Below are 19,441 nucleotides of genomic sequence, written 5' to 3' on the forward strand. Positions count from 1 at the left end.
ACAACAGTATATGTACCCTCGCCTTGACACCTCTATATCACAGTACTGTGTGTTCAGCTGTGATGGACCTACTGTCTAAACATTGATGCAGACTGTATGTCATAGTAGGAATAAGTTGTTATTGTCACTGTTAGGTTTTCAGTCTGCACGTGCCAAAAATAAGAAACACAGAAAGAAACAAACACACAAACACTCACACGTAGACACACAGCGGCTCACACACACACACACCGCCTGTTCTGAGTAAACCACTTTAAGCGGCCCACTCTCTGCTGCCTACAAGAGTCAACACACAACACGCTGTAGCTATCTATCAACATCCCAGTAGACTTTGATCCAGCAGTATCTCAGAGGTTTATTTTTATACCTAATGTTTGAGATGCACTTGTTCAGTGAAGAAAGGAAGAAATGTTTCCAGCTCTTTGTACATGAATCATTCACCAAAAACACAGCTGCTGTCTGATGATTACATTGTATCTTCTGAAGAGCAGAAATAGTGCTTGTTTTGTCCATTTTTGCCTTTTCAGACATTTTATAAACTGCATTATTACTTTAATTTAAGAGATAAATGCTCTCAGTTTGCATAAAAGACCTATTTAGAGTTCATAAATGATGACACAATCCTCAGCTCAGGAACAACAAGGCAATAACTTAACTTCAGCTGAATTACAAACTGCTCAAGTAAAGAATAAATAAGAAAAAAAGGAAGAAAAAAGTCATGGTAAAAATCACCTCCCAGTTTCTTATTCTGTTATTAGTACTGATTCTTCTATTAATGATCTTCAGCTTTCCCTTTATCTAACTTTGTGCATAATCTGCTAATACTGAGTATGAATCTAGTTTGCATTTTTAAGAGGTAACAGACTCTCTGACAGCGGTTAACTTCAGATTGCAAAAGCAAAACAAGCAAAAATTCACAGATTTTGCAGACAACAGATACACCAAACTCAACCAACTGCATATTCTTGTGTAAAAGTGTAAAAATGTTCTACTATAGACACAGTTTAAATTCTTAACAGTTTAAACTTGTCCACTTGTGATATATAAACTGCATGCAGGAGAAAGGAAACTAAATACATACCTTAATCTTAGCACTTTAGAAGAGAGAGGTGAACTTCTTGCCAAAACCAGAGATAGCTGGAGGAAAGTGGACAAGAAAAAGAAGTTAAATAGATGTTAACTGAGGGGTGAGAAAAGTAAATGAAGTTTTGATAGCACTTGTATGGTTAAGCCTCATGGGAACTGTAATATTGTAAATTTCTGTATCCACTAGGAGCAAATATAGTACTTTGCCACCATGTTTTTACAATATTTGTATACTTAGTATCTAATGGCTACATTTTCAACATGACTTTCATTATGCCATGGCCAAATCAGTCGTATAAAATGTGTTGTTGTTAAGTGATTTGTTTATTGCACCTTCTCCCAGTTTTCCGGCCTGCTCAGCGGCTCCTCCTGGCAGGATCTTGGAGAACATGCCTTCTCCCTCCATGCCAGGCTGACCTGCTGCCGCACTGCCAATCCCTCCTGGCCTAGGAGCTGCCTTGGAACCTGTACAGAAAAACAGAAAGAGAGGAAGACAGGGAGGAGGAGAGAGAAAGATGAGTGGGAGGAAAAGAAAAGACAGAGAGGGGTCCAGAGGAGAGGAGTCAGAATGTGAGCAGCTCTAATATTAGGTGGTATCTACGGTACCAGGACATATATATATATATATATATATATATATATATAATATATATATATTTTATATTTTTTTATATATATGTTTTTTAAATATATATATATAAATATATATATATATATATATATTTTTTTTTTTTTTTTCTATGATGGCATCTTTTGTGTCAAGTGCTATTGTATCTTTTTATTGCACTTTGCAGAAATCACTTGTAAATCAAACAGTGTTGGAGTAGAATCAATGAGTTGCAAGTTTATTTATTTATTCGTTCACTGCTTAGATTAATTAACCAGATGTTCCTCAGTTGCTTCTATTGAACTTCGCCTTCGCCTGAAGCCCTTTCGCTTTTTTATTCATTAGGTCTCCATTGTTTAGGTCTATGTGAGCTTCCTGTGTTTAGTGTCTAGATTGTCTGTGTAGATGTGATGTTGTAGCCTTCAGTCCTAAGTTGAGACTTCCTCCCTACTAACTTATTAACTTCAAAAAGTCCTCAATGTCAGACTGACTCCCACCAACAAACCTCCCATAACAATTAACTGAAAGACTTACTGACTGATGACACATTCAGCTAAGTCCAACTGTGCATCCTGCTCGCCAAAAAGCAGATTGATATTGGACGATAATGTAAAACCCTCAATTATGTTCAATGGCATTTTTTTTTATTATTATTTCAAAATCCAAAATAAGATCCAGCACACTGTCAGCACTTATGGTCAGTGATTATTATTATGGCTACGTTGCAACAACCTTTATCTGGAATGTCATTCAGCAAATGACAACAAGCAAAAAGCCAAAATTCAGATGAACCTCTGATAACAGTTTGAGACTGGCAAATACAATATGGTTAAGCAACTAAAAATCATTTTGGTTAAGGTAAAGGGAAGATCTATGTAGCGCTGCAACATGATTATTATCATTATTGATTAATCTTACAATTATTTTCTCAATGAATTGATTCATCAGTTGGTCTATAAATGTAAGAAAATAGTGCAAGATGCCAATCACAATTTCCTCAAGTCCAAATTGACACTTTCAAACAGCTTGTTTTGTCCAACAACCCAAAACCAAAAGATATCCCCTTTACTATCATAGAAAACAAGGAATCCAGAAAATATTCATATTTGAGGGGTTGAGATTAGGCATTTTGTTTGAAATTTGGCTTTTAAATCATTTAAGCAATTCACTGTCAAAATTGTTGCCTCGTATTTATCTGTCAAAACTAATCGTTTCAGTTTTAGAAAGATATTTGTCCTGGTTCAATATTATATATCATAAACCTTATTTATTGTTGATAAAACAGGACAAGAAACCCACTCTGGCTCCACTTTCACTTACTTACCCACCACCACACTACATAGAAGACACACTACTTCCTGCATCAGCCTGTACTTTGGTACTATAGTATATATGAACTGTGCTCTGCAGAAAAAAAGACGTAACTTCAAACCTTCAAACCTTCAAACCTACCTGAGACTAACTGACTGCATATCTGCTCTACAAATGAACTAAACCATTAAAATTAACTAACTGACCAACTCACTACATAATGGTTGAGTATTCTTGGCACACTCAGGCTGATTTGCTGCCATGAAGTGAAACCCCTGTGAAACTCCTGTGTGTTTTCCACCGTGGGATTATCTGCAGATTAATCTCAGATTAAATGAGACACTGCACACCGGTTACATAACACAGACACATTGGGCAGCAGCTGGCAAGACGTGGGAGTCTGTGTATGTGTGTGGTGAGTATACTGCACCTATGCCTGTGAGTGGGGGCTGGGCTGCTTTTGTAGCCATGACGGGCGCTGCCTTCGCTCCGATAGCTGTTGCCGGAGGCGTGTCGATTTTGGCCTGCAGAGAGAAAGAAAGACAGTATGACAGGATGAAACAGCAGGAGCGACCGTGGAGGCAGAGCATGGAACTTGTAATTTAGAGACACAAACATCTCAGTGTTTATCCTTTTTAAACTGTTGAGGACAGTGAGGGAGAAATAACTTTCATATTCACAATGCTGGCGAAAGGCGATTCATTTCTATTTACTCTAACAAAACCTGAATGAGAGAGCGAGACGGAGCAAGATGAGAAAGAGGAAGAGAAGAGGAAAAGAGAGAAAAAAATAGATGGAGAGACAGAGAGAAGATGACAGCCAAAGCTGCTCCCCTATTGTGTTGTGTTGTGACAGCTTACTGAATGATGTGACTGACGACTGACTGAATGATGAGTTTCAACACTGTCAACACAGCCAACCGTCAATCTCAGGAGCCCTGCTGTAAAAAACGATCTACTTCTGCTTCCACAGAGAGCAGCTGCTGGAAGTCCATTCACACAGTTATGACTGAGGAAAAATTAGTTGATCAAGGTTGTTTTGTTTCTTGTCGAGGCAAAGGATGGTGATACACAATTTGAACATTTGGGAAACATTTCCCATCGGGGGTCGAATATGTCATTGTTGAAACAATCGCCTCAACAGTTCTCAGCCAGTCACTTAAAATAGTCCATAAGCCTACTGCACCACACAGCTGAAATATTAACTGATCAAACAGAAGACAGAGCTGAAAAAATGAATTATTCTTTCATTTTAGAAGAATTTTTCCGTTGATGTGAGACAAATTTAAACCACTGTGGACAATAAAATTGTATTTTATTTTATTACTGTTTTTACTTTTTAATCTCCTCACATTTATTTCTTTATCTTCATGCTATTGAATATATTCATTAACTTATTCATTTGAGAATTTCACTTTAAACTTTGCTTGCACTACCCTCCATTGTTGCAAAACGACTGAGCAAACCTTATCTGCTAATGAAGACCATGAGATGTGGTTGAAAGCTCTCCAGTAGCTATTGTTTTAATTATTATTGCCAAGATCAAAGATGAACTTTCAGGCTCATATACTATTTATTATTTTTCTGTATTGATTTCTGCTGTGTCATACTAATCTGTATGAGAGGTGATATACGAGTAAAATTTAATTGATTGGTGTTTGTTTTCCAATCAGTCTCTGAGGAAACATTGAAAATGTTCAAAATGTCGCTATTGTAGATACACTGCATTGTCCTGCATCCGTGTCTTATCTCATCTCTTTGTCTGAGCGGACTGGTTTGAAATGTTTATATCTGCTGAGTCACTGTTTGAAATATTACTGTTTCTTTCCAGCTCTTCCGTCAACATTTAAGGACAAAACTACAGTGGCTGCAGCTGCACTAACAGAAAATAGCTTTATGAAAGATTCAGACCAGGCCGTTTCTTATATCCATCAGTGTAGCAGTTGATACTATCTGAACAGAGGAGATATGGCCCCGTGTTTGCTCTTTTTTATCTCTCTCATGTTCTTACTTAGTGTCCTCTGTTTCCTGTAAAGCTTTGTGTCACTCCTGTTTAAAAACACTCCATAAATAAACGTGACTTGACAGACACTGGACTGATGCCAAATAATCCCATAATACTCTGTATTAACTTCCCTCTGATTCCAGTTTAGCTGAAGCAGAACAGAGGTTTTGCATTATGATGCACTGTGCAGCATACAGCATTTAATTATTTACCACTACTTAATCAATGCTTTTAATTACACAATGGATTCAATATGAGTGTAAGTGAATGAGTTTGCAGACTGAATAATAATCATATGACAAATTCTATTTACTGTTTATGGCTTCCTGTCAGAGCAGAGCTTTCAGAATAATTTCCAAGACAAATTCCTGCATAATTTGATATCGGACCACATGAATTATTTCACTCTGCTTTCCCACCGATAGTACAACAATGCAGCAATATGAAATGATGAAATCACGAACACCATTCAGCAGTGAAAGCACATCATGAATAATTGAATGAATATTTTGGGATATTCATAATAAACATGGTGAGAGTGGCTTTGTGAACTTCATTGGTAAATAATTCATATACATACTAGTAGCATAATGTATTCAGGAAGAGAATCACACTATCTGAATGTTCAAGTTAAACATCATAATCAGATTTTAAGACTCCAATTGCAAGTAGATTTACATGGATTTATGATTATAGAGTCAATGTGGGGTGAGAATAGATTTTTGCAGGGAGACATTCTTAAGTGCCAATTTCTTGTGTGTCTAGCAGACAGTGAATCAGCGACATTGAGTCAGCTGCCACTGTGGTAATCACAGCGTTAGATAAGGCCTGCCAACAGAGGCACAGCAGAATTTAAATAAACCATCTGAACTGGGAGGGGATGGACCAGCTCTTATCTGTGGGAGCACGGAGAGACACAGGAGGACGGAAGGAAGAAAAGGGATGAGGGAGGAAGACTGGCTGAAAACTAGGAATAAGTGAGAGAGAGAAAAGAGGAGAGGAAGAGTTGATGGTGCAAAAAATTAGATGACTGGGACAAAGGGGAGGATGTGAGTTTAACATTCGCTATGTCATTATTTATTCAACAAATGCGTTTCCATTACCCATTTTTGTGCATAAACTCTTTTTTGACATTTCCAAAATCCACCTCAAGTGAGCATAAAAACTTTTTTTGCGAAACTGAGGGAGTGTTTTTGAATTTTGGCATTTCCATTAAACTTTTCTGATGTGATACTTCAAAGTGCGCATAAAAAAAGGCTACTGGAAACACGGCTAGTAAGAGGGGAGTGGTTATAGATAGATAGATAGAGAGAGAGAGAGAGAGAGAGAGAGAGAGAGAGAGAGAGAAATTTGTGGTGAAAACTTAAAAATATGTCATAGGATGAAAAGACATTATTTCCTGATCAAAATATCAAGACGACAAAATATTAAAAGACAAACAGCTTTGTAGCGATCATGAAACACTCATTTTGTGATCTCAAGAAACAAAGAAAACAAACTTGTAAACCCCCAAAAAACAACAACTGGAAAAAGTCCTCTCTAGGCCTCCATACAGAGGAATGGGTGTGTGAGGGAAATAAGAGGGAATAAGGATGAGAAATTGTTTCATAATTGTATCTAGTTGTGGTTTAGTCCTGTGAATGCATTTTCAGATCTGCTGCGTGTTTCCTATTTTTATTCACTCAGAAAAAAAAAAACATATCCTTTGTACCCTTAACATACCATCTCTTTGTCATCTTAGCATCAAGCTGTACTCACCATGGTGGCTGGTGTAGTTCCTGTGGGACCTGTCTGCCTGGCCTGCCCCATGGGTCCACCTGCTGGTCCCATCTGCCCTGGCTTGGCTTGGCCCTGCCCCATTCCCATGCCCATGCCTTGTCCCTGGGCTGAGGGCTGCTGCTGAGGGCCAGTGGTCGCTGCGACACCGGGCTGCCCTGGCCGGGCCGCTGATGTCTGGGCTTGTTGTTGGAGTTGGGTCCGCTGTCCCGAAACCCCGTCGGTCTGGGAACCTGGAACACCCTGTCGCCCTGATCCAGGACCGCCAGCGGGGCCCTGACCGCGGGTAGAGCTGCTGCCAGACCTGGAGGTGCCTGGTTGGATAAAGTGAGGGTGGAAATATTTTTTATGAAAAGATTGAGCTCATTGTTCCAAAACTGTTTCATTTTACCACCTGGGTTCAAAAACTAGAAAAAGGTAAGAAAGAAATTCAGCATTCACCTGTTACAACAGATACTATAAAACTTTAATTTTTTTCCCTGTTAAAGATTTTTTTTGTAGGGAGTTTTTCCTTATTAGAATCGTGGGTCTAAGGACAGAAGATATTGTGTTGCTGTACAGACTGTAAAGCCCCCTGAGGCAAATTTATGATTTGTGATATTGGGCCTTACAAATAAAACTCACTTGACTAAAACAAGATAAAATACCAGCCGCCTTTACAGGGTGTCAAAATGCAGAAAATGTACCTGGATTGATAGTCCACAGTAATCTAAATTCCACACAAAACACACTACATGTACTTCATTTTCCACAATTCTTGGTCCATGGAAAAAGATGTTAATTAATTAAAAATATAAATTAACATGTGTGCCAAAAGGATGCAGTTGATTTTTGTATCATCCATTCAGCAGTTCCTATAAACTGTGACTGATAAACTCCGTTCAGTGAGGTTTCATTTATCAGTTTATTCCTGCAGCCAAAGCAGGTTCTGAGGAAGTTCTGCCTTTGTTAATCTAAAACTCCAATCTGCTGATTAAGGAATTTATTTTTTTTTAAAGATTTTCTTATTGTTGTTATGATCTCAGTTTGTATTACATTGTAAACAATAGCAACTGACAGAAGAAGCAGGAGTGAAAGAGAGGATTATACAACAAATGGTGTGAGCAAAAATCAAACCAGCAATTTAATGAGTACACGACTAAGAACACAGCCTCAGTGCTGCCCTAGGAGAAAACATTTCCTTCAAGAAGTTACGCTTGATATAGTTAATTAAAACTGTTGATCCCCGAGGGGACAGTTGATTGTAAAAGTGCATCAAACCTAGTCTGAACAACAGGGGTTATTAAATATTTCTGCCAAAGACCTAAATGAAAAATTTACAGGGATCTTATCCAAGGATCACAGCTTATTATTGCTTCACCAATAATTCAAGGGTCTATCATAATTTAGGAAAATTAGTTTACTGTAGGTTTGCAGGACAAATTATAAAAATGTCATTCCATTAATTCAATATTTGGTTTATTTATCCAGGGTGACTCAACAATATGTGTAGTAGTTAAGTATGATTTAGCCCACTAATCAATAACATTAATTTATGAATGAGAAAAAATACTTTTTTTTTCTTGAGGAAACAAGTATTTTAATGAGTGAGCAGCATTAGCAGAGACATTTCTGAATCATGAGGGCAAAGAAACAAAATCTGATTTTGTTTCAATCACTCCAAAATTAAAGCAGGACTCACCCACTTAAATAAAGTAACTAAAACATTTTTAATATGAATTTGAAATACAACTTATTTCTGTTACTTATCAAGTCACAAGCATATAATTAGTTTATAATGGACAGGTGCCAGACTGCCTGCACTGGACAGAATCTTAATGATTGCTCTATTCATGAAATGAAATTAGCAAAGGGATGATCCCTTTGTATCTTTTTCTATTTTAAAGTGTTCCAAATGTCCAAATGACCATAACTCGTATAGTAATGTTTCTCAGTGCTTACAGGTGAAAGTCAGTGAAAGAATGCATCAATCAGTCAGCCGAATAATCAATAAGCTAAATGAGCTTTTTTTTAATTCATTAAAATATTTTAAGGAATGCTTGTGATGAAGGGCTATGAATACAGATTAACTTCTAAACTGAAATTGCAAATGTAATGCTGTTGAATTATATTTAGACACAGTGTTGATACAAGATACTATGTCAGGTGTAAAGATGCCCTGTATGTACCTGTTGGTTGGCCCTGCATGTCTACTGGCTGCTGAGACTTGCTGCGTGAGGACCGGTGTGGGTCTCCTTGTCTGGAGGACCGCTGGCCGTGGTGGTGCCCAGATGGATCCCGGGTGTAGTCCGATGAGTGGTACCCTCCGGACCTTGAGTCGCCACGTCTTCCTGTAGATGATGATCGTCCTGAAGGGTCGTGCCGCATTGATGGGTCTTTGGGGTGCCCTTTAGATGACCTCGAAGTCCTCGGTTCATCTGAATGACGTGATGAGGATGAGTGTCGGCTAGAGCTGCCGTGGTGCCGGTGGTCACGGGATGAAGAGTGTCGCCCTCCGTGGCCATACTCATCCTGGGGCCACAGGTCCTCCTCAGGAGGCTCATCATAATCATGGTAAGTGTGTTTGACACCGTGGCGGCTCCTCCCAGATGAGTGACTGCTGCCGTAGTGTCGAGAACTGGAGCGTGGCTTCTCAAACCAGTCAGTCTCTTCCTGGCCCAGATGGTAGGCTTTGGAAACCGAGAGCAGATCACAGTCAATCTCCATGTCGTTTGGAGACAGCGGCATGCAGGCTGAGAGAAGGAAGGAGGCAGGAAGAAGAAGACCAACCACATGCAAAAGAAAAGAAAAGGAGGGAGAAAACAGAAAGAAAGGCAGAAAATAAAAATAAAAGTTTTACATCCATGCAGAATACACCTCACGTCGCCTCCACACATTACAAGACAATATAAACAAGATAAAACACTGCAAAACTGTCCACTTTGGCAGCTGTTCTTATGCTCAAATGTTTCAATTTCAAACGTACAGCCAGTGAAATGGAAAAATTTTTATACTGCACAAACATACTTTAAACAATTGCCTTGCAAAGAGGAATTGAAACTTCTTTCTTTTATGTTCTTGATGCTACAAGTAGCATTTAATTGTTGCAGTGAGACAATAATCCTGGCCTTATTTGAAGGATAAAGTTTAAATATAGAAATGATTATAATGGACTGTTTTGCAGTGTAGACAAAGAATTCATAAATAAAAACACATGAAAGCAAAACATCAATGCCGAAGACATGATTGAAGATAAAACCCTGTAAAGAAAAAAACAATGCATCTGTGACGTGCAAAGGAGACCTTCCAAGTGAATCAGAGTGTAGCGAACGAAGAAAACGACCACGCCGGAGAACCATGCGAGTATTGGACAAACAGATGACTGGACGAACAGGCGGAAGGACGGACAGGCAGGCAGACAGACAGACAGCAGTCCACTGATACGAGAGCTCCAAGTGACTCTCAGGAAGAAGAAAACATCAGCATGCAACGGCTATCTCTGTCTCTCTTTTTCTTTCTCTTTCTCTTTGCTAAGCCTAGCCTCTGGGTGGGTGGGGGACGTTTAGATAAACTGTGGGGGCAGTAGTAGGTAGTGAGACTGTGTGGGCATTCAACCCCCACAATTACCTTCACTGTCTGACACAGCACAATGATAATCGTCTATTATGTATGTATCATCCGACTTGTAGACATGCGTCCTGGGAAGGTCCCGTATGTGGTCTTGTACGTCTGGCAGCGAGTGGCTGGAACCATATTGGCCGTAATAGTAATGATATCTACTGCTGCGACTGTCGTATGGGTCGGGACCTAAGCTCGATGATCGCCCAGAACCCATGAACCTCCCCAGGGGACTGAGTGGGCTCTCTTCTTCAGAGTACTGCCGAGTCGGGTGGCGTCCCCGGCTGTAGCCAGATCGGTAGGAGCGGTCATCTCTCTCATAGGATCGGCTGCGATACCCAGAGTAGTCCTTGGCTGAGATCTTGTCCATGCCATACCCGGTGGAACGAGAGCGGCCAGTGGAGGTGTAGTAAATCCGGTCGTCCTCCTCAACCATTGAACCGTAGTATCGACTACCATGGCTGGTGCCACTGCCGCCGTCATAAGTACTCTTCTTAAAGCCATAATCCTCGATCAGCTGGCGCCCTCTAATGTGGGCGGAGGGGTAAGTCCCACCTGCCACTGAGGGGTAGGAGGCCAGGTCTGCCTCCACATCCCGAGCCTCCTCAATGGGGGAAAACTTGGAGATTTTCTGCTCCATACTCCCCAGTTTCCTGTGCTTGCTGCGCTTGGAGGACATGACAGCAGGAGCCAGAAGGCTTCTGGAGGATGACGAAGGTTTCTGTACCCCGGAGCGGATGCTGCCGTGTTTGTAGTCGTAGTCATAGTAATAGGAGGATCCCCCACCCATGCTAGCGCTCACGCTGCTGCTGCTGCCCCCTAGAGGTCCGTGCCTGTAGCTGCTCTTACCCCTGCCATGGTGGTCGTACAGCTCTTCCTGCATCGCTGCTTCTTCCTCGGGTGCCCTGCCATACGAGGAGCTGCCAGTTCCCCCACGCGTCGTGCTGCTGTGGCCATGGATGTCGCCCGGATAACGCCCACTGCTGCCATGATGCATCATGTCCCCTGTCGTCGTGCCCAGCCCGTCTTTTGCCGTCAGCTCGCTTACATCGTCAATCATCATATAGTTCCTTGGGATGTTTTGCTCTAAGCCAGGAGCCATGTACATCCCATCTGCCGTGCTGTAGGTGGAGGGACTGTCTACAGAGTGCCCATAGGCATTGGAAACTGTAGAGGTGTACTGTCCATATGAGCTTGCTGTGGTAGTGGTGTAGCCATAAGTATTAGCAGTGGTTGTGGTGTACTGGCCATATGAACTAGCTGAGCTTGAAGTATACTGGCCGTAAGTGCTGGGTGGCATGGCAGAGTACCCACCATAGCTGCTGGACACAGGTGCTGAGCCATATGGCCCATAGGAGCTGGCCATGGTTGTCGTACCAGTGTACTGACCATAAGATGGGGCTGCACTGGAATAGGTGGCATCCTGTGCTGTGGTGGTGACCACAACTGTGGGGTTGCTGATCGTCTCATAGTTGGTGGGCATCTTGTGCTCCAGATCGGCTAGTGAAGTCTGCCTGGGCCTTCCTGGATGAACCGTCAGGATATCAGCTTGGGGTTGCCCAGGGTATGGGGTGGTCTGGCTGGGGTAGGAGGACACAGCACTGGGATAGGGTGAGCTGTGGGTGGGGTATGGGGGCTGACCTGGCGGTGCAGGCCCAAAGCCTGTATGCCCTGGCTGGGGCTGAGGCTGAGGTGCAGCTGGTATCCCCATGTCTGTCTGGGGGTATGGGGGCTGAGTTTGGGGATAGGTATGGGAAGGGTAGGAGGTTTGAGACTGGTAGGTAGGTCCTGGGGGGTGGACATGGCTCTGGAGGGGCGTGGGCTGTGGCAGTGCCTGGGACTGAGACACACTTGGATAGGGAGGCTGGTTGAACGTCCCAGACTGGTATGGTACACTTGATTGTTGAGTTGGTGCTGCCGGTTGGCTCTGGGGGTACTGACAGGATAGGAAGGATGAGGTGGGTGGGTACTGGGCTGCTGTGTTGAGATCGCTGGTGAACTGGCTGAGAGGAGCAGTGCTGGGTCTCGTTGTCAGTAGCCCATTGGTCTCATGTGATGCAGCTGCAGCTGCCAAACGTAGGTTATTCAACTCACTATCAGACATATAGTCCCTAGTGTCCCCCATACACCTCAAGTAGGCGATATCCCTCCTCTCCCTCTCCTTGACCAGTGTCTCTTTCCTTTGGTGGATCCCCAGCTCTAGGTATCTCAGTTTTGCATCGATCTCTTTCTCCTCCTCCTCCAGTTCAGCTTGCTGCTTTCTCAGCTTGGTCGATTCTTGCTCCACGGCCTTCAGCTCGTGGGTGAGGTCTTTGAGAAGGCTGGCTTTGGCAGCCAGGCCAGACCTGGAGCTGGGCTTGAGGCTGGGCACGGAAGGCAGGTAGACCTGTTGGAGGGCAGGTGTCATCATGGGCAGGTGAACTGATGTGGTCTCCTCTGGAGGAGGGCTGGGCAGGGTTCGCTTGACCTTACGCAGCAGTGAGCTCTGCTGAAGGGCTGCCAGCTGGAGAGAGAGAGAGGGAGGGAGGGATGGAAGAGCAGGATAATATGGGGGAGACAAAGAAGCATGGAAAGGAAGGGATCAGAGAGGTACACAACAAAAGAATAAGGGAGTGAAGAGAGCGATCAATGGGACAGGACAGTAAGCAAGTTATATGGCGAGGGATGCAAGATGGGTAGCAAGTAGGATGAGTAGAAGTGTGGAGAAATAGGACATTTGTGGAAACCAAATGAGAACAGGAGACGGACAGGGACATGTAAGGGCAATATGAATAAGGAGACAGGATTAAAGAGAGAGAAGGATGAAGAGAAAAAAGTGAAGGATGATCGGAAGAGGGAGTAAGAAGGAAAGGAATGATGGAGTAGAGAGGAGTAAGCAGGGGTAAAGAGGGTTATAGAGAACAGGTCAGGTGAAAGAGAGAATAACGAGAAAAAGGGTGTAGAGAAGGGTGGAGAATGGGGTAGAGAAGAAAGTAGAAGAGGTTGAGGAAGATTCATGGATAACAATGGGAGGAGAAATTGGAAAAAGGAGGACAGACGGTGTGCATAACAGATAAACAGAACAGGAGGAAGAAGAGGGAGGGAAACTCAAAAAGAGAAAAAGGTCAAAGAACAGAAGAAACGAGGAGAGGACACAACAACAGGGATATTCACGGGAGACAAAGGACACATATAGACACAGAGACAAGGACAACAAGAAACAAGAGTGAAGTTTGTGTTAGAAGACATACAAAAAGTTAAAATTAGTGTCAATTGTGATGCAGTAATCTATTAAATCAACTACATCTAATCCAAACAACTTCAATCATTTCAAGACTTTTTGCTGGGTTTTTGCATGGATTTCGTAATGAGGTTAACAGCACAACTATTTGCTCCATATTATGAAATAAAATGATTTTTAAAATTTTTTTTGGTCAAAGGCTGCGTTTACTGCACTAAGACGGTCTGAATAGTTGGGTCTCTGTCTGCTTCAAACTGAACATGGATACAGTTAAACAAATTCTGGAAATTAATTTCCCCCCAACTGTCAAGGAATAAATCTCCCTTCAGTCATGGATTGGGAGGCTGGCAGCATTAACTGATGGCTGATGATAAGGAATGTTACCGACACCTTGTTGAATTGTCTTGTTGAATTTGCCCTTTGGCAGGTAAACACAAAAAAGCAGATACTATTTTATGCATTTTCCTTTGGTTGAATCCTCTTTGAAATTAATGATGGATTGCTTCTGATAGTTATTGTGAACTTTAAACATCAAATCTTTAGACTAAGCCTACTGCAACATGTGCTCCACTGTACACCCCTCGAAAAACATAAAGAACAAAAACAACAGAATTTTTAGTGCATTTGCTTAATCTTTTAGCTATATATTTTGTCAACACAATATGGAACTAATAAAATACTGAATATAAGTGGGCTGCTTGTTCTCCTGTCGAGACCAGCCAAGCACTTGTATCTTCTTTCGATGAGTCAATGTTTTTCTGTTGCTAATCAATATCATGAATGCCATGAACGGAAGAATGAATGTGAGTTCATGTTTGTTTATTAAATATGTGTAAACACTGTATTGCCCTTCCTTTGCCAAGTGTGCATACTGTATTAGTAGTAGTTTGTAAATAGATCACACAGTATTTAATGTGTTTTTGTCATGTCAATCTGTGTGGGGGCAGCAACATAAAAAAACATCCCCATGGGGATTTATTAATAATATAATCTTAGCTTGTGGGCAGTAAAACATACTCCTAACACCTCAAAGGATTAGGAGAGAAAATACTGTACGGTGTGAAAAATCTATATATAACAAAGGGGTTATTCATCACAGCATTCACATAATAACTAGTTCATTCTAAAGAAAACAAATCCTTGTAGTCATTTCACAGGCACATTTCTAAGCAGTCCGCATTGTTTAGTTCACTGTGCTGTGTGCTGCAGAGACTTGGGAGTTATTTCACAATGTGACAGTCAATGATGTAGAAGTGGATTATTGAAGGGCAGTTTTGACTGACCCAAAACCAATGCATGTTATATCGTACAATATCAGCACTGGAGAACTGTATAAGCTTTGGTAACAAAACATATCAAGTATATTTTTATGTGAACCTGCTTGACTTGATTTTACTTGAATTGTCTATTCATATGTTTCGCTTATATTACTGGAATTGGTTGATTCTGGTAGAGTTAATGTCTTTTGCTACCTAAAAGTTCCCCATTTTACTAGATTTATTTATAATTTATGGATTTTAATATGCTGCCTTGTGTGGAGCACTTTGTAACCTCAGTTTGGAAAGTGCTCAATAAATAAAGATTATTACATTATTATACTATTAATATGATTTTTAGTATTCGGTCATATGAAAATTTTCACTTCAAAATAGGTTCATTGTGAGAGTAGTTTACCACCTGCCATGTCCTCTGTAATAAGGGAAAAAGCATGCAGGTTTAATTTTTAAGATTTATCGCCCCTGATTTGTAAGTAAAGCAACCAATAATCACATTGAACTAATTATTAATGCACAAAAGTATTAGATGATTTTGTCCCATTTGACATGATCTAAGTATTCTACAGAGCCTGAATCAGTTAAAAGGAGATATTATTCACGCAAATGAATAGCAGAAAGAATATCAGACTGTAGCATCATATACTGTATCTATACAAAGTAACATTAATAGGCAGCAACATTCACTAGCTACCTAGTTTAGTAATTAAAATTAGTTAGTCAGTGGGCAAGCTGTTGAACATCTTCCTTCACTACAGGTTTCTATATTAAAGTCCACAGTGCCTCAAGAAAGCTCAACAGTGGATTCTTCTTTGTATTTCACTTTCAGGGCAGGTATTGTTTCAGTGGGTGTCACTTGGACTGAAAACAAGACTAGTAACATCTGAGAACTCCATAACAATGGGGATTAGTCATCATAGCATTCACATAAAACATTGATAATGCTCACAAAATAAAAACAGGAGCAAACTGTACTCAAAGGAAAAGTTTCAATCAGAGCTACATTGAGGCAGGTGAGTATGAAGTGACTGAAAATTGCAAGGGGGGAATTTTTTTCATAAAATAAAATTAATTGGTTTAACCATACAATAGCCTCAGAAAGGCTAAATAACATAAGGCTACTGTTTCAAAATCAAAGAATACATTTATTAATCAGAGCACTCACATAAGAATGTAGCACTAGCAGAGCATTATTATTTTTTGAATTTATGAATGAGTCTCTGTCAAAATCAGCAGGGGAGGTGCGCAGAAACAGCTGTTTGCGGCTTGCGTCTCTCTCTCTCAGTACTATGGACACCCCCTACACACAACAAACAGCACTGTCCATTGTTCTGAAACAACAGCTAAGTGATAGTCACATGTATCCAGGCCAATAATTTGGTTGTTTTTGCTATTTTTCTTTAAATATAAAAAGCTTAAATAGAGGGGGCTAAGCCCCCGTAAGCTCCCTTGTGGCGCTGGGCCCACATTGAGGCCAATCAGTATTAAATATTGACTCCTCTGACAACTAAAAAGAGAGTAAAACTATTGTCAAGAGCAAAGATAATGACTGTGTGGACTTGTGGTGGGGCACTATCCAAGGTTTTAAAAATTAATCTAAAAATGTTTTTTGTTCTGTTGATTATTTTTCTATATTGGCTTATCAAATATACCTGATTGATTTTGATTCATATTGTGCTGCATGGCTTATTGCAGGATGCCACTGAAACCAAAAATACTGACTTTTGCTCTATCTAGCTGATAACATGCATCATGATGCCTGTAAAATGCGCTTCCCTTTCATTTTGAACAAACCTTATCACCAGTGTTAGCTTTAGTATCCAGACTGTGTCCTCAATCCACTCTAATTGCTTCATTCTCTATAATTCTATATCTCTGTCATCATTGTCAGCATGGTTTGAGTGACTTTACCTGGTTCTGGAGCGCTTGTTGTTGATACAGGGACAGCCTGGCCTTGGTATGCTCATCTGTGGTGGGGCTGAGAGGTTTAGGGTCTGACATGGACCTTTGGGTGCTCTTGATGGGTCGGGGCACAGAGGGGTGTCGTTGGGGGGATTCGGCTGTGTAGGACTTCTGCTGAGGTGTGACATGGGCCTTGTTCAGCCGCTCACTGGACAGAGACGTCTCTAGCAGGCGGTGAGGGGACACCGGGGAGACAGGAGAGTAGAGGACCTGTGGGGATTTGGGGGCTGTCTGCTGCTGCCGGATGATGCTGGAGATGGACTCATTGTGGAGGTGGTTGTGAGGCTGGTAGTTGATATCGAGTGGGTCAGGGCGGCGTCGCTCAAACTTGGCTGCATTTGCTGCAATATGCTGTTGCTGGCGCTGCTGGGTCTGAAGGTCAGCAGAACCGGATTGTTGCGTTCCAGTACTGGTAGAGGAAGAATATGGACTGACCGTGGTTGGTACACTGAGTTGGGGAGCAACAACACCTTGTGACTGAGCTTCTGGGTCAGTCTGGCATGCTAGAGACTGTCCCTTTTGGGTCCGCTCAGGTCCCGAGATGTAGTGCACAATCTCTACTTTATTTGGGTCTGGTACTGTCACATGGATTGCTGGGGAGACTCTTCCTAGGTGCTCCACTTCTGTCTGGCAGGACATTTCCCTGATGGTCTGGATGGCGATACTGGAGGATACCATCTTGTGGGTGTCGGTTTTGGTGTCAGTGGCTGCTGTGGTCGTGGCAGCAGTGCTGCTGCCAGTGGCACTGGAGTCAGAGTGCCGAGAGAAACGGGAACGTCTTCGGCGGACTGGTTGCTCCGTCTCAGCCTTGTCCTCGTCATCGTCTGTCTGGACAGAGCAATCAACGCTGCGACCACGCCTCCTGGTGCGATGACGCATCATGTACCTGGTGATGGCAAGAAGAGAAGAAGAAAAAAATAAGGAAATTAACAATACTGCTTTGTATTATTGCCAGCAAATTATACTTTTTGGGTGCCTGCTTATACCAAATAGTACATACAAAAATAATTAACAATGTAAGTGTTTTTTACTCTCTGTTTTTACTCACTGTGTTACTGTTTATGATCACTGAGTAATTGTGAGGTACAGTAATATTGTTACTCTATAACAAAACAAAGAGTGAGTGGAAAATGTACCAATTCTGACATACCAAGGAACCTTTTCAAACTTGGTAAAGCTGCTGGGCTTATTTAGGTTAAAAAAGAGAAGCTTTAGGGAAAACTACCCCATATGACCAAGAACATTATAATGTAATTGGCAAACATGTACCTGGGACATATCCTCAGACAACAATTCTTTGATATTTGAACATCTACCATTGCTGGGTGTTTTGTCTTTTTGTGTTGCAGAATGCTGTTTGCCTTTGAAACTCTCTCTAATAAACACTGACACACACACAAACAGTCTCACCTACATCTACACCCACATCCACCTACATCCACCAAACACACACATCTACTGAATGTATCTGTCCACTAACTCCCTCCAACCACCAACACACAAACATCTTACCTCTCCTCTCCATCTTCATCATCTGTCTGCACACAGCTGTCCACGATCCTGCGGGGGGAGCCGTAGAACACCACGCCATCTCCGTCCAAGCTGTCCCTACTCAGCCTGGTCATGGAGCTGTGTTTCCTCATGTTGCTCCTGGTTTCCATGTGGTCCTCCTGGCTCCTCAGACACATCTCTGATGAGGAGTTAGGGAGGGAACGGGAGCCCATCTGAGAGTCGTTGTAAGGGTGCAGAGGCTGTCCATTCACATCCAGCTGAAGAAAAATGGGATGGTTGTAAGGTTTTTAGTTGTTTTTAGACAATTCACCCTTCACCCATCATTGACTCAGCTGAGAGTGAAAAGGCTTTGCAACTGTAGCTCACATCACCTATCGACCACATTTTGGTACAATCATAGTGGTCTTACAAGGAACTGGCCAAGTGCAGAGTGGCTAGATAAATAACAACAAGATATGTAGGTAAACAAAATAATCCATCAACCTTATTAGTAAAAGTAAAGGGTGATGTAGCTCTGTTTAAATTCAGGTCACTGTAAGAGGGAGCTGGCTTATCTTTAGATGTAGCTTGAGAAATCAAGTCAGTAACAGCTAAACAGATCATTAACAAACTTTTCTTTGCCAGCCCAGTAAATTCATGAGTTGTCAGAGTATGTGTTGATCGCTTAATGAGCCATCTGATATCAGTTGTACAGTTGTTCTATAACCTAAAATTCTCAGCCACTCTTGCCCAAGGGCATGAAGCCTTCAACATCAATGCCAGAGGATGTCATGTGACTTATAATCCAACTTCCAATATTCTTCACTCTCCTCACCTGCATGCCCTGAACTGAAGCGGCTGTTTTCAGTCTCTTCTGCTCTTGAAGCTGCTGCTGGAGCTGTTGCTGCAAAGACTGGATCTGGTCTAGCTGGGACTTCTGCTGGGCCAGCTGTTCCCTCTGGACAACAAGTTGTTTCTCACGTTCCTGTTGCTGCTGCTGAATAACCTAAAAGTGTTGGTGATGAGGGAACAGAAAGAAACACACATGGGCAAAAACAGACAGAGAGGACAAGACAGAAAAGTATAGAGAAACATAGCATAAGAAGAAGGTGA

At 41.8% G+C, this 19,441-nt stretch overlaps 1 protein-coding gene across 1 annotated transcript in view; it reads right to left on the reverse strand.

Moving 5' to 3' along the window:
• Positions 1-19,441, reverse strand: part of bsna (bassoon presynaptic cytomatrix protein a) — a 50,013-nt gene that overhangs the window by 12,755 nt on the left and 17,817 nt on the right. The window contains exons 3-11 of the mRNA XM_067591639.1: positions 19,164-19,334; positions 18,350-18,606; positions 16,787-17,723; positions 10,391-12,884; positions 8,953-9,453; positions 6,767-7,098; positions 3,435-3,528; positions 1,420-1,551; positions 1,082-1,137 (exon numbers count right to left, since the gene is read on the reverse strand). Of these exons, the coding sequence (XP_067447740.1) occupies positions 1,097-1,137; positions 1,420-1,551; positions 3,435-3,528; positions 6,767-7,098; positions 8,953-9,453; positions 10,391-12,884; positions 16,787-17,723; positions 18,350-18,606; positions 19,164-19,334 (4,959 nt within the window). The 3' untranslated portion in view covers positions 1,082-1,096. The remainder of the gene's footprint in view (positions 1-1,081; positions 1,138-1,419; positions 1,552-3,434; positions 3,529-6,766; positions 7,099-8,952; positions 9,454-10,390; positions 12,885-16,786; positions 17,724-18,349; positions 18,607-19,163; positions 19,335-19,441) is intronic.

The sequence above is a fragment of the Thunnus thynnus genome, chromosome 6 (genome assembly GCF_963924715.1).
Source record: "Thunnus thynnus chromosome 6, fThuThy2.1, whole genome shotgun sequence".
NCBI lineage: Eukaryota > Metazoa > Chordata > Actinopteri > Scombriformes > Scombridae > Thunnus > Thunnus thynnus.